The sequence below is a fragment of the Rattus norvegicus genome, chromosome 1 (genome assembly GCF_036323735.1).
Source record: "Rattus norvegicus strain BN/NHsdMcwi chromosome 1, GRCr8, whole genome shotgun sequence".
Lineage (NCBI taxonomy): Eukaryota > Metazoa > Chordata > Mammalia > Rodentia > Muridae > Rattus > Rattus norvegicus.
In genome coordinates this window covers 130079132-130094598 of record NC_086019.1, presented here as the reverse complement: position 1 = coordinate 130094598, position 15467 = coordinate 130079132, and the positions used below count along the sequence as shown (strand labels likewise).

General features: G+C 48.7%; 1 protein-coding gene across 2 annotated transcripts in view; it reads right to left on the bottom strand.

The window, feature by feature from the left end:
* Nucleotides 1–15467, bottom strand: part of Adamts17 (ADAM metallopeptidase with thrombospondin type 1 motif, 17) — a 322369-nt gene that overhangs the window by 83832 nt on the left and 223070 nt on the right. For both annotated transcript variants that reach the window (XM_039094338.2, XM_218753.11), the window contains exons 16-19: nt 14231–14311; nt 7608–7765; nt 2951–3110; nt 29–164 (exon numbers count right to left, since the gene is read on the bottom strand). In XM_039094338.2, coding sequence (XP_038950266.1) covers nt 29–164; nt 2951–3110; nt 7608–7765; nt 14231–14311 — 535 coding nt within the window. The remainder of the gene's footprint in view (nt 1–28; nt 165–2950; nt 3111–7607; nt 7766–14230; nt 14312–15467) is intronic.

Sequence of the window (15467 nt, the reverse complement as noted above, 5' to 3'; positions counted from 1 at the left end):
GTCCAAGTCACAGAATATAGGAACTTACCGGGACTGGCATGGGTGAGAGTTACACCGTCGGACCTGGGGCTCAGGGCGGCTTGCTTGGGGACAGTCACTGTCATTCACCAGGGTTGTGGTCTTGTTAACAATCCGTGTGCACGATACGATGGTTCTGCGTTCTCCTGGAAGCCAAACCATGGGAGATGAGACGTTATGGCAGCAAATACAAACAAAGTCATTAATTTATACATATGGAGGGGTATACAGGCACAACTGTCATCACTAGGTGAGCCACATTATTTGTCAAAGAGGGAGAATTAGACATTTAGGGATAAGGTGCTTAAGTCATAGCAGAGAAGTGTGGACCAGGGTAAGATTCTAGAACAATCTGAGAAAGCAGCAGGACCTCAGGTCGACTCTGTCCTTGGACAGTTTAGGAGTTGCTAAGGCCAACACTATGGTTTGAACCTACGGGAGATCTGGTCTCAATTAAACATGTGTCTATTGGCTTTCACAGAGAGTTTGGTTAGTTACTGATTTGTTGCAGGCTTGCTTTTTAAAAGGAATGAGGTGGCTGGTGTGACGGACACACAGGACACTCGGGCAGGTGGCCTGTACCTGTTCACTTTGTCCAGTGCTAACATCTTGGTGCTGGCAACTTTGCAGATTCATTAACCTTTCTCTGAGTGTTTCCTCTGAGCTCTCAATCTGATGGCTACAACTTCGTCAGGGAGGCCAAGCAATGGCGGTCAGGAGGGTGATAATAGTCGGGAGGTTGATGGCAGTCAGTCAGGAGGGTGAGGGCAGTCAGGAGTGTGCCTGAGTGCCTCCTGGCATTGTCACTAAGTGTCACCTGACCACAGTATCAACAGTTGGCCACCATGCTTTTCTATCTTAGTTTTCCCCTATGGGCCAGCTTGCTACACCTCCTCCTGCCTTTCAAATGTGTCTGTGCTGACATTTCATGCTCCTGTGTTGGAGTTGTTGGCTTCAGGAGAGAGGCCATAAAAGATGAACATGGAGTCAAGTACAACTACTTAGGCCCAGGATTCTTTGTAGGACCTGTTGTCTGAGGAATTTGTCATGTAGGGATGGCTAAAAAATGGGGAGTCTTAAGCTACACTATCTGTCCTGGCCTACGAATTCAGTCACATATAAACACAAACACAAAGAGCCATTGGATATAACTTTCCCTGACTACTGCAGGGAGCTGGAAGTCACTGGTGCTACAAGGGGACTGCACAGGGGCAGCAGTGGCTGTGGTGATTCAGAGGTCCTAGTGGAGCACAACCTGCTATGGCTCCCGTGGGCTGGGCTTGTCCACAGTGGGTAGACAAAGGGATGTGTGGTTGCAGTTAGAGATGCAGGCATGGGTCCCTAAGCGGGGGGTGGGAGACCATCAGCATAGGGGCGGCTAAAGGTCCCAGGACAAGAGATCTCCTGGAAAAGGTGTACTTAGGTAGGGCTGATGGTACCACTTTGAAGCTGTGTCGATTGCGACTGTCAGTTTGCAGAGGAAAAACCTGTAAATCGTTTGTGTGTTAGCTGAGAAGCATAAGACGACACTGAAGGGCTTGGTTCTATCATGGCTCTGATCTCTCTGTGAACAGTGGGATGAGCCCCTCAGATGTTAAACAATGCTCTGCAAGCTGCATACCTGACAGCATCGCCTTGGCAGCCAAGCCACTCAAGATCAGGGACAGGTGGGGTTGTTGCCGCTGGGTCCTAGCTTGCTGCCCACTCACTGGTAGACATCTAGAGTCCTGGTCAATCCCCTCTCCCGACTCTGTCTTACCCAGCATCCACTGTGTCATCTCTTATGACCCTGCTGAGTGCCTTATTGGGATGACAAATGACAGTGACCAGAGGTATAGTAAGAGACTTATAGTCTTTTATTCTCTCTCTCTCTCTCTCTCTCTCTCTCTCTCTCCTCCCTCTTTCCTCCTCCTCCTGCTCCTCCTCTTTCTCCTCTTCCTCCACTACTATCTCCACTATTTTCCCCCACACCCCACTTCCCTAACCCTGGCCAGGTCCAGTCTGCTAGCCATGTTCAAGCTACTTCTTTCTCTCTCTGCTCCAGACTCTCCCAGATGCCTCTGGGCATTTTCTCCCTCGTACCTACAATAAAACCTTCCCATACCATGGAGTGGTCATCAGCAGCTTCCTTCCTCCACCCCCTTGAATGCCATTTCCTGATGCTCCTGGTTACTTTGTTCTTTGACGATTTCATCCGTGTCCATGTTAAATCTTGGTCCTTTCTGCCCTGTGACCCTCTTTTAGCCTTGACACTTGCTGAAACCCTTCTTCCTGATAAGCCCTCTCCTACTTTGACATTTGTTTGTGCAACCCACTGACTTGAATGGTAATTGCTGGCACAAGTGGGGAATTCTTTATAGGATCAGCTCCTCCTTAATGCCCTACTGGTAAACACACCACTGTTGCTGATGTCCCTGTAGCGTGACAGTCTCTTTGGCTCACCGGCAGTCTCCATAGTGGAAGTGTTAGGACAGACATCACATTTAGAGGTGAGGAAAAGAGGGCAACATGGAGTGTTCTAAGGACTCCCAGAGGACTCTTCTTCTCTTTGCACCCTGGAGCGGGTGGCTATGGCGTAGACGGCAGGGTACGTGGGTATGGGTGAGGCCTTCATCTGCTGCCATTCTACCAAGTTAGAGGGCTATTTCAATTAATCCCAGGACGATTTTTTTCATATCTGCTATATAGTCACATAGTTGGCAAATCTCTACTTCTAGGTACAGACTGTAGGCCAAGGAGCAAAGTGGGCCTGCTAACAAACCTGTGGGAGCTGGGATGGCTTGACCACATGCTCTCTTGAGATCTTCAGGGCTTAAGACCCTAAGGAAGCATAAATTCTCTATTTCCACACTGTGTGGACTGGTGCACAGGGCCTTGAACTCAGGATTTCTTCAGCCAAGTTGCATCCTCCCCTCCCCCAGCCTCTCCTTACCTCCTCCACACTGCACGCTGCACCCTTCCCAGCCACTGTGTGTCCAGAGGAACAGGGCATCCTGTGGCTTGGCGGGCTCACTCTGGTTTTCTGTGCTCTGGTTTACAGGTATGGTGTATTCGTAATGAATTCCATAATTCTGGTCATGAAACAACAGCACCTGGAGCCATGGGAAAGGCAGGCTTTATTGAGGTGGAAGGAGTAACTGCAGGTTGAGGAATGGGTTCTCTGAGCTACCTGTGGCTGCTTCTCTACCAGCCTGCTTTGTTTTGGAGACCAAAGCGGGTTAAAGCTAGGGTGTCCCTTTATTTCAGCCTCAGGCTCCTCAGGGACTTGGTGGATGTACAGGGTGAGCACACAATCATTGGTCAGCTCTGTTCTTTCCTGTCCCACAGAGGACTTGTTTACACGAGGGATTTGTGGGGTTGGTGAACTGCATGGTTGTTTATAGCATTTTTTCTGCACCATGCAGCAGGGTCTGAATTCCCATCAACTCAACAAGGCTGAGCTTACAGATTAGAATGACACGTATAGTGTCTCTTCCTAGAAAGGGATCTGAGAGTGGTGCTAAACTCTTTCTTTGCTGGCTGGTTTATGCTGGCCTGACATAAGCTAGAGTCATCTGGGAAGAAGAAACCTGGAGAGAGAAAATGCTCATAGCAGACAGGCCCATCGGCAGGCCTGTGGCAGCACTTCCTTGACTGACAACCGTTATGGGAGGGCCTTCTCTTTGGGCTATAAGAAGATGGGTTGTGTAAGACATGAGGGGCAAGCTAGGAACCAACGTTCCTCCATGGCTTCTGCTTCAGCTCTTGTGTCCTGGTTTCTGACTTGCTCGAATTCCCTCTGACAGATCTGGAAGGGTAAGATGAAATGAACACTTCCTCTCAAGATGCTTTTGGTCTTAGTACTTTCCTCTCTCTCCCTCCCTCCTTCTCTCTCTCTCTCTCTCTCTCTCTCTCTCTCTCTCTCTCTCTCACACACACACACACACACACACACACACACACACACACTCACTCACTCTTTTTTCTTTCTGTTTCCTTCCTTCCTTCCTTCCTTCCTTCCTTCCTTTCTCTCTCTCTCTCTCTCTCTCTCTCTCTCTCTCTCTCTCTCTCTCTCTCTCTTCTTCCTTTTTTTTCCTCCTAAGATAGGGATTCTCTGTATAGCCTTGGCTGTCCTGGAACTGACTCTGTAGACCAGGCTGGCCTCACACTTAGAGATCCACCTGCCTCCGCCTGCCAAGCTGGGATTAAAGGTGTGTGCCACCACTGCCCAGCAGTCATGGTGCTTTTCATAGTAATAGAATTGCTAACAAAGACAAGCTCTGCCCTCCAGATGGTATCGCCCACCACCTGTCATCGCTACATTGCAGTAAGTATACTCAAGAGAAAGATACAGCCCGCAGCAGAGGAATCTGGGGGGAACCTGTTTTCAGAAAGCTGAGGGTATCCTGCCTGAATGACATCTATGTCTGTTGGAAGGCTGGGGCCTGGCTCATGGCTGGCGCCAAGTGTGTATGGAGGCATGGAAATGTATCTAAGCTTCGCTTGTGGGAGCCATTCTACAGCTTGGGGACCATGCATCTGAAATCCCAGTGAGGGTTCAGAACGGAAGGGTCTGTGCTTTGCCTGGGGAAAATCATGACAAGCCTTGTAAAACCGCCAGGTGCCCCACTGGCTTTAGGTAGACACAGGAGGCAAAGCAGGCCTTCCTGTGGGAGACAGACCTGGCTGTAGACCAGTGTGTGTCCCTGAGACTGAGCAGCTAGCAAGTGCATTTCCAGCCACAGAGACCTGGGAGAACGGGCCAGCAGGAGCTAAAGACAGAGTACACAGCCCACCTGCCTGGGCTCTGGCAGACCGGGATGGAAGTGTCAGGTGACAGGAGGTAATTGTCCCAAGGCTTCCTGCGCCTTCAAGGCTGAATTGCAGGATGGGGCTATGGGCTCTAGAAATAGCCCCAACAAGCGTTTACTTCTCTAGCCAATAGGCCTGCAGTGGTGCACTTGGAGAAATGCTTCCTGCTAAAAATCAAAACAATGAAACAAACAAACACCCCCAAGCCCCCAAAACTAAATGCACTAAACTAGTCTCTACAAGAGGTCCTTATTATCTCAGTGTGGGAATGAGACCAGCAAATTGAGGCTCCATGTGAGGCACCAGCTTCATAGCTGTGTATGATCAGGGTATGCGTATGTCTAATTGGTTTCAAATGCTAATCTCTAGGACTCCGAGGGTACCCCTGACTGTGACTGTAATACACTGCCTCCGGTGTGGGGGACTGTAGCTTGTTCTTCAGAGGGAAGGAGCCTTGAAGCGCTATGGAGTCAAGAGCACATTTCAAGAGAAAAAGCAGCCAAACATTAAATAAGGGCTGGAAATCCAGCTGGTTATGAGATGTTTTCTCTGATTTCCGTTATGGTCCAAACAGACCTAGGCTTTGCACACCCTTCACTGAGCTAACAGACCTAGGCTGTGCACACCCTTCACTGAGCTAAAGACCCATCTGTTTATAAGAGCTTTCAGTGAAGAGGCGTCCTATGCACACCTCAGTGCTTGTTAGAGAAGACAAACTCCTGCACTGAAAGCTGACGTTCCCACGTGAGCCTCATTTCGTCTCTAGCCCTCTCTCTGTGCCCCTCTGAATATTTGCTTTGAACTCAGAATAGTTGTGGGGGTTGTTTCAAAGGCTTTAACTGGGAAACAATCTCATCCTGGAGAAATGGCTCTGGGATAGGTCCCTGGGTCCCAGAGATCCCACTTGCAGAAATGATCTACAGCGGAATGGCTGGCAGATCCCCAGAAGGTTTATGGCACACATAGAAGCTGGCTGGCTTTCAGCTCAGCAGAAACTACAGTGGGGTCAGCTCCCTCATGAGGTCACACTCAACACCCACAGTAGGTGGTGGCCAGAGAATCTTCTGAGTGTTAGCTCATCTCCAGGGGCATAGATAAATGGGGGGTGGGGAGACTTCTGGGACTGGCAGGCGCTTCAGACAACGTGCTTTGATAACAAATGCACACAGTGCTACGAGCCCTGTTCTTTGGGAGAACAGAATCAAAGAGTATCATCTGGCATGCACAAGGCCTGTGTTCAATCTCCAGCACCTTCAGAAAATTACCCACAACGGAGTGTTGTCATAAATAGTCCCTGAGACTACTCAGACCCAGAGGAAAAAAATGTGGCAGATTCCCCTGGGGGCCTTGGATACTGAGCCCATGTCTGAGTGGCATAGGTGGAGTTCCCAGGACATAACAGAACACTGATATCCTGTCTAGCCCGTGTATACAGGTTTCTGAAGACCGCCTGGGGAGTAAGTGTGCTTATCGGATTCCCCGGCACCCAGAAGCTGAATCTGGCCAATCTGTGTAGTACAGACCACACACTGCTTCCACAGTTCACATCTACAAGGTGCTTCTCAGCTGTGGGGTGGCTCTGTGTGTGCTGCTATCTGAGGCAAAAACAGACTTGGGGCACAAATTGTGCTGGCTAGTGCTATGTCAACTTGAGGAGGGAATCTCAGTTGAGAAAATGCCTCTATAAGATGGGGCCTGTGGGCCATTTTCTTAATTAGTGAATGATGTGGGAGGGTCTAGTCCAGTGTGGGTGGGGCTATCAAAGGGCAAGTCATTCTGGGTGCTATACAAAAGCAGGCTGGGCAAGTCTCAAGGAGCAAGACAGTGAGAAGCACCCGCCATGGCTTGTGCTTCAGTTCCTGCCTCCAGGCCCCCCTACTCCCAGTTTGATTCTTGCCTTGGCTCCTCTCTGCAACTCTGGGTGTGTAAACTACACAAACCCGTTCCTCCCCAAGCTGTTTTTTTTTTTTTTTTTTGTCACAGTGTTTTCTCACCACATTGGAAACCCCATCTAAGACAATGTCCATCTGCTTAATGGGTACCAGATGTCCCTCCCTGGCTGTCACTCGTGTGATTGCAATTCTTGTCTTGGAAGAATCTTCTGAAAAAGATAGCTGTTCTTCCAGTGAGAAGCCAGAAGGAGATTCCTGGGAGGAACCTCAAGGCGGAAGGAATAAGACCAAGAGAGAGGTGAGGGGCTGGGGAGATGTCTCAGTCAGTGGTGTGCGTGCTATGGGAACACGAGGATCTGAGTTTGGATCCCAGCACCCATGCCAGACACACCACCCTGAGGGTGTAATCCCAGAACTGTATGTGGGGACAGAGATAAGGGGACTGATGAAGGTTACTGGCCAGCAGCCTGGCCAGATCGATGAGCTTCAGGTTGAGTGGGAGACCCTGTCTCAAAACATAAATGTAGACAGTGACCAAGAAAAGACATTGGCAGCTGACCTCCTGCATCTATACACACATGTACAAATGTGTACAAGAATGTACACTTGTATACTCTCAAGAACATGCTTGAATGCCACATACACAGAACATACAAATGCCTCACATACAAATAAATGAACAAATGAAAACAGTAGAGGGAGGGAGGGAGGGAGGGAGGGAGGGAGGGAGAGAGAGAGAGAGAGAGAGAGAGAGAGAGAGAGAGAGAGAGAGAGATCGATCTGTAGCAGGGAGTCTTGCAAACTTCCAGGAACCAGAGGCATCCCTTTCCACTCAGGTTCTGGGGAACAATACTCTGAACACAGCTAGGCCAGCAGCTTAAGCAGAGGTGCAGGGCCAGCACTTACCATCAGATGCAGGGGCACTGTGGTGGGTCCCTTGGCTGAGAACTTCTCCCACAGGCCTCTTCTCACATAACGGACAATTGTACCAGCAATCTGGAACTCTCCAGGGAGTTCTATCTTCCAGTCGCTGTTGATAGATCTCTTACTGGAGTCTTTGAGAGCTAGAAAGGAAATTGAACATTGGAAAATTAGTGCTATCTAGCCTATCCTTTGAGGGAATCTGGGGCTCCTGCATGGTCTGAGGCTTCCGTGAGGGCAGGTGGGCACCTGAAGCGAGAGGACTGTACTCTCTGGATACCAAGGACAGAGGCTGGCTCTCAGAAAGCAAACTTCTGGTTCACGGGAGAAAGAGCTGTGAGGGCTGATGGCACATCTGCTAACACAGCTGCCTATGTCACTACCGATTCCCATAGTGGGACTTAGGGAGAGGCCAGAGGATGGAGATGCCAGGATCCAGTCCAAGCCTATGGTAGTAGATGGCTTCTTGCTTAATGAATGAGTTCTACCTTGGTATATTCAAGGCCCAAAAGATATCTTAGAGCTTGGAAAAAACTCATCTACTCATTTGAGATAAAAAAATAACTATTAGTTGTACTGTTTTGGGGTTCAGCGTGAGAGTTGAATACATGTATAGAATACATACTGATAATTGCTATTCTATACTCTACATGTGGGAGAACACACAGGACTTGTTTTTTCTGTATCTAGTTTACTACATATCATACAGCGTCATACAGTTCCACCTCATGGCTGCCAAGGAGAGGGCAAAGATAGCCCAGTGATCAACATCATATCTAGACTAGTTCTTCTCAAACCCCCTATGTAGCTGAGGGACCCTGAATTCTTGATCTTCCTGATTCTACCTCCCTCCTGCTGGGTATTGAACCTAGAGCTTCCTGCAAGCCAGCAAAGCACTGTCCCAACTGGGCTATATCCCCAGCACCTTAAGTGATGCTTTGCTTAGCTTTTAATTTCTATTTATTTGTATGTGTGTGCATGAGTTTATGCATACCACATGTAGGCAGTCCTGCAGAGGTCAGAAGGGAGCACCAGATTGCCAGAATGGAGCTACAGTGAGTTGTCAGCCACTCTGTAGGAGCTAGGAATTGAACTGGTGTCCTCTGTAACAAGAGTATGTTTTCTTAACCTCTACACTATCTTTCCAGCCTGCTTGTCCCCATTTGAGACAAGGTGTACATTGTAGCCCAGGCTGGCCTTAACTACTCTGCTCAGCTTGACACTTCTCTAAAGATGAGATGTGAATGGCTTAAAAATAAAAAATAAACCAAATCAAACCAAAAAACCCCAGACAAACCAACCCCTCCAACCCAAACTCCTTAATATTACAAGTCATCGGGGAAATGTGACGCATCTCACCCTAGTCAGAGCGTTCTCATGATCTGGCAAAGACAAGAAGGAAAGCATGCATGCTGTGGGTAGGACTGTACATTTCCCCCGGCCGTTATGGGAAATTCACAGGAAAAGTTATAGATCCAGCACGGGATCTGGCTTCCCCACTTCTGGTAATTAATGAAATCTGCACACCTAGAGGTGTCCTATAGCACTGCTCACAACAGATAAGGCATGAGTCAGCCTCCGTGCCTGTTGACAGGTGAGGGGATAAAGGAAGTGTGGGGCACACACGTGAATCGGAGCATTATTTAGTCACGAAGAAAAACTTAAGCAACCATCTATCTTACTGTTACCTCCCTGGGCCTTTGGAAGGGCAATGTAACTCCAGGATCCCCCAAGGATCCGACACCCCAACACCGGGAACGTGGATATCCCTTCAGGAAGTGATGTTATTCTCTTACACACACGTGAAAACCCTGGCTACTGACAGATGTGGTGACAACACTTAGCAGCTGGATGGGGCAAGGCCTGAGCTCTGGGCCATTGAGGCCTCACACTGTAACTTACACTTCTGGTGCAAAGCTTAGAGCGGGGTATGGGGTAGGGGATCATGCACTGCCTCCTGCAGCACAGACTGAGGTCCTATGGCCTTCTCGTTTAGGAGAACCCTCTACAGTAGAGTTCTGATGCTCTTTTCCTTTGTTATTGTTGTCATTTAGAGAAAAATTGCTGCATTAAAAACAAACGAACGAACGAACGAACAGAAAACAGGGCTAGAGAGATGACTCGGTGGTTAAAAGAATGTTCTGTTCTTCCGGAGGACCCAAGTTTGATTCCCTGCACCTACACTAGGCAGCTCACAACTGCCTGAACTCCAGCTCCAGGAATGCAATGTTTCTGGGCGCCCTGGTACCCGTATGCATATGCCTACACATATAATTAAAAAGGCGAGATAAAAATATTAAAAACAAAGAAACAGTAACAACAGGATCTACGTTAGCACTTACTAGGTGGCAGATAACTGGAGGTGACACAAGTCTTAAGGTCGTTATTCAAAATGAAACTCCCATGAACTCTCGGTACAACTGGAGCCTAGACTTCTCCGTGTCACCTTGGGGCCCCAGGCTACAGTCAGAATATTCGGAGACTTTCTGTTTCCTAGCCATTCCTGCCCGCCGAGCCTAGCAACTACACAACCCACTGACAACCAGTTTTGGTGGCTCAGAGGGGTCCCTGGAAACTGTATCTGTCAGCCATGCTGGGCCAGAAGCCTGAAGGGTGACCACAGGATATGGATCAGGTCCAGCCTCAGCTCCCTGGTCTGTGTGATGTTACAGTCCCAGCAAACGCAGCAGGGAAGTGAGCTTGGGGCATTTCAACTGTGCAGCCACCTAGGGGAGGAGGCAGGATGCTATCCAACATCTGAGCAGGGTCCACAGGACAATGGTACTCATATTCATATATATGTTTGCCATGATTTCTCAGTTCAGGAAGAATTTGAAGCAAGAGCTTTCTGAGGCATGGGCATGGCTTTTAACTCATCTGACTCTTCTGTCATCTAGAAAGACATAAGATTTCTATGCTCTTATATTCCATATACAAACAAACAAACAGAATTTAGCACTTTACATTTCTTTCAAAAGGATGAGAGGCTGGTCAGTCTTGGGGTCTGTTGGGACATCAAGGTCATTTCTGACAGTGAACGGGTAGATTCCCTGTGGAGTCTAGTGATTCAATGACTTCATGGGGTTGCGATTCTTGTCCCCTTAGGTTGCAGCAGGAGCTGTTCTGCCTTCCGGGGAGTGGGCCCAAGCATGGTTTGTGAAAGATAGCTCCTCTGTGAAGGAATGTGTCCTGAGACGGATGTATATGACACGCCCATTTTCTTAACGACGCTGCCGTCTGCTCAGCTCTCAGGCATCAAATGCTCTTAATCTGTAAGCATGTCAAGACCAATCAGTCTACACTAGGACCTGGGGACTCAGAGAAGATTCAGCGACATCATCGAAATGATCCCACATGCTTTGATTTATAGGCAAGTAACAGTTTGCAGCAGAGAGAACGGGATCCCGCCAACCAGTGGTTTCGTTTCATCTGCAAGGTCTGAGGCTCTGGTTTGTTGAGGAGATTTCTCAAGCTGCCTCTGCCTGGGCCAGAGGTCGCATGTTTTAAACCATGATCAAAAAAAAAAAAAAAAAAAAAAAAAGAAAAGAAAAAAAAAGAAAAAAAAAGAAAAAAAAAGTGCATGCTTTGGATTTTGCTTACATGCTTTCAATAGTTGGACAGACTTTTTGCAGGGTGCCACAGGAACAAAGGATTTGACCACTGTGACAGAACAAGGCCTCTGCATAGCCCAGAATATAATGTCACATGCTGAACAGCCAACCACTCTCAGCTCAGGCCCTCTTCTAGGTAGATGTTTACCCTCCATCTTGGGACTTATAGGCACTCTTAGAGAAGATAACAAGTGTTCCATGGAGCAAGGAAGGGCACTCCTTGCCAGCCGTGGCCATGCAGGGGCAGGCTCTCTCACTTACTACCCCTTCTCTCTTGGCTCAGAGGGGCACAGAAGGCCAGCGGGTTCTTTTCTGTACTTCACCACCGGGAGTCAACTGGAAGATTTGACCCACAGTCAACCCACTTCTATTCCTGGCACTGTGTCAGATGGTTTGTTTTCCTTTTTTTCTTTCCACTAGGAGTCCAGCCAGCTCTGTTCTTAGCCGTGAATACAAACTGTGGAGCATTTCCTGTTCTAGGTGGTTTTGAGCAGAAAGCCAGCCAGCGTGGGCTGAAGGTAGGCGGGGCTGAGATTCTTCAGTGCTCCCGGCAAAGGCAAGAGTAATTCACAATTAAACTGGGTTGACTTCCAGAGCACCCAGCCTTGAGTGGAAACACGGCCTGCTGGAGTTGACTAGAAACAGAACTGGTGAGCGTGGACCACCTGCGGGCTTGCTCCTATCTATGTGCCAGGGCCTGGAAGGCTTGGGTGATGAATCTGGGGGGAAGGTAAGGGAACCGAAGCTGGTTCCAGGCTCCCATAGAGACACTGCTTCTAGGGAGCCAAGTCATTCAGACATTTAAACTATTCCTCTTGGGAGACAGAATGGCAGTGATGCGCAATGAAATACCATCTTGACAGTCCCCTCTGGTCCTGATTAGACTCCACTGGCGATTCTGAGAGGCTCTAGACTGAAATGGATTCAGGTAGAGTGTGGAACTGGGCACAAAAGTAAGCCCCCTGGGGCTTCTGCTTGCCATCTATCTGCAAATCCAGCACAGTGATGCTCTGTGGTTAACTGGGGAGTAGGGGTTGGATCTCGAGAGGGCTGCACTGCCTAGTGACTGGGAAGTACAAATGTGGATGTTACTACTCTCTTCTTTGCATAGGTGGCCTCTAGGTTTCCACAGTAGAGCTGACAGGGCCAACAGTGACAGCAAGCCCTCATGTGGGTCCCAGTGACAAGTTCCTTTATATTCTAGGGCTTAGATATTGAGGATTTGTGGATTGTGGCCCTGCCCTCTGCCCTGCAGAAGAGCAGTCATGGAGGTGGTTTTGTTCTTTTTCCCGGACTCATGGAGATGGGTCAGGCAAGATGGATCTTGGGAGTCTAAGGACTTACTTTGCTGCTTTATGGAAGAACTGCCATGGTGCACTAAGAACGGGGCCAGCTCTTAGACTACTGGGTTCATACTTTTGTGAGGTAAGTGTGAAAGCTGACCTTAGTCTCTTGTGGAGTCTCAGTGCCTCGCCCTTGGGAAAAGAAACATGATTCTCTGGCAGGAGGCTTCATTCCTAGAGCATCAGCTGGGAGACGTAAGTGGGGGGCAGGGAGGTACACTAAGTGGAAAGACTTCTGATGTCAACACTGCAGAAGTTGACCCATTTTCTCAGGTAAGCGGAAGGGGGAGGGATCTCTGGGAATTTAGCAGAAGGTTGCCATTCTGAGAAAGTTGCCCAAAACAGCATAAGGCTTGTTTTAGACAGCTTTTAGAAGCACTGTTCTGTGTGGTGGTCCAGCTCGGGAGGAGTGTGTGAGGCTGGGCTGGGACAGTGCCCACACTTCTTCCGAGGCAGATGTGCCGTGTACCTTGGAGTGTCTCCTCCTCTGTAAGGACAACACTGCTATTGAAGGCTCTATAATAGCACCATTGTCATTGTCTTACGTTCTCTGTAACAGCTCTGTGGTCTTGATTTACATGCCCCTGCTAGAGGTCAGCTTTGTGTCTGTCTCAGCAGAGTTAACCCAAGTTGTGACCGTTTCTAAGAACAGGTACGGATACTTTTGTGTAATCTAAAAAGGTAGGAATGTGGTCAAAGACACAGTTTCTTTTTCCATCAGTGTTAAAAGTTCAAATAGAAACGTTTCATGGGCAATTTTGGTTGGCCCCCCAAATACTAGGCGATTTATGCCCCTCCCCTACACCCTGGACACCCCGAAACAGAAGCTGAGAGAGGGGCCTCTGAAGAAATCAGCCATGTCTAGTTTGAAATTTAACCCAGACAAGGATCATGGCGTTGTGGCTGATCAAAGGATATGGACGACAGCATCTCTGTCCTGCTAGACCAAGCAAGAGAAGGGCAGGCGAGCAATGCGGTGCTCCTATTCCTGATGTTTAAGAACCAGGCTGATCTTCGCTGGGGGTTGATGGCCAGACTGGAGTCACTCAGGGGACCTCCTTTAAGCTGTGAGGGGTTTCAGTGAGTCTGTCCCACCAGTCAGGACTGACTTCAACCCTTTAGAGTTATGTAAGTGGTTGTGCTCGAAGTCAGTTACTATGAAGTTAGGTCCCCAGAGCTTGGTGAGGGCCGGTGCTGTTCTGTGTCCCCATTGGGCTTAGAACCACTGTTCTTACCTCAGCAAGAGACATGTCCAGCACCACTGGCAGCCTGCAGGAGCTTGCTGAAAGATGATGGCCCATGGCTCTCTGCTGCCTGGGCTAACTGCACTGGGTTCTCCAGGAGGGATTGTTGGGAAACACACTTCCCCAATGCCTCATGGATTCTTCCACAGTTTTACTTTCCATCCTGTCCGAAAGTGGTGATTCTGACTGTACTCTCGCCCCACAACATACCTTGGGTCATACTGTGAAAAGTGCTGTCTGGTCCACTTAGGTGGACTTATGGTATTCTAGTGAAAGTGCAAGTGAAACACCAGGGTTATACCTGGGAGAAGGTATACAGGGAAGACAGGTATATATAAAACTGGGAGAAAGATTTAGTATTGGAACTACAACTCCAGTCATCAGAATCAACTCATAGGGCAGCAACTTACCCAGGAAGCTGTGGGCAGGTTTGTCTTCCACCACACGGATCCGCCGAGCTCCAGCAGGAATGACAACAGCTTCGATGTAACCTGTGGTGACAGATGACATACAGCTGAGGCACACCTCAGTCTTGGATCAGAGGCCCACATGGAATCCTCCATTTAAACTGCCCAACTGCGCCCCCTGTGGTGAGTTCAGAGACTGAGGCTGACAGCCTGAGAAGTGGAGTCTACCTTCCGTTTCTAGACTGTTCTACTGGTAGGTACTCTATGTTGAGTTGCAGTCCCCTTCCGTGAACACATGGTTTGAAACCCCAAACCCAGTCCCTCTACAGAGGGCAATGTGCACCAGTCAGGACAAAATCCAAACTCTAGAGTGCGACCTCATGCGGAAATTGGAGCTTGCACACATATTTAGCTAAGATGAAGTCATATGGAGTGCAGCAGAATCTTAGTCTGGAAACTTTCCATTAAAAAATTGGATTTCCTTGTTTATCATGTGGGAGTACTTGTGTCACGCCACATGTGTGGATGTCAAGGGGAAACTTGGGAAAGTCAATTCTCTTTCCACCACGTGGGTTTGAGGGATCAATTCAGATCACTAGCCTTGGGGGCAAGCTCCCTTCTCTACTGAGCCATCTAGCCTTAAAATAGCTTTTGGGGGTGGGGTGGGGATTTGCACACAGATATGCCACAGGCAAATGCCATGAGAATGCAACAGTGGAAATGGGTGAATCTTTTATTTTTAAAGATTTATTTATTATATATAAGTACACTGTAGCTGTCTTCAGACACACCAGAAGAGGGCATCAGATCCCATTGCAGATGGTTGTGAGCCACCATGTGGCTGCTGGGATTTGAACTCAGGACCTCTGGAAGAGTAGTCAGTGTTCTTAACCACTGAGCCTTCTCTCCAGTCCCGAGATGGGTGAATCTTGTACAAGGTAAGGAACACCAGAATGCCCACACCACCAAAAGCCGGAGAAGAACAGACGGACCCTGCCCACAGAGTTATGTCAGACTATCCGTCTCCAGGGTAAGAACCAAGTTTCTACTGTTTGTGCCTCCCAGCCAGCAGCACCTTGCTACAGCTGCCCGCACTCAACATGGGCACATCAGAAAAACTGCTCTGGTCTCGCTCCTCTGTTGGAAGTTCCCTCATGCTCTGATGCAGCTTACCCTTCCTCTGAACGTCCACAGGATCATAACAAAAGCAGAGAGAGTCACCCTACAATGAAACCATCCC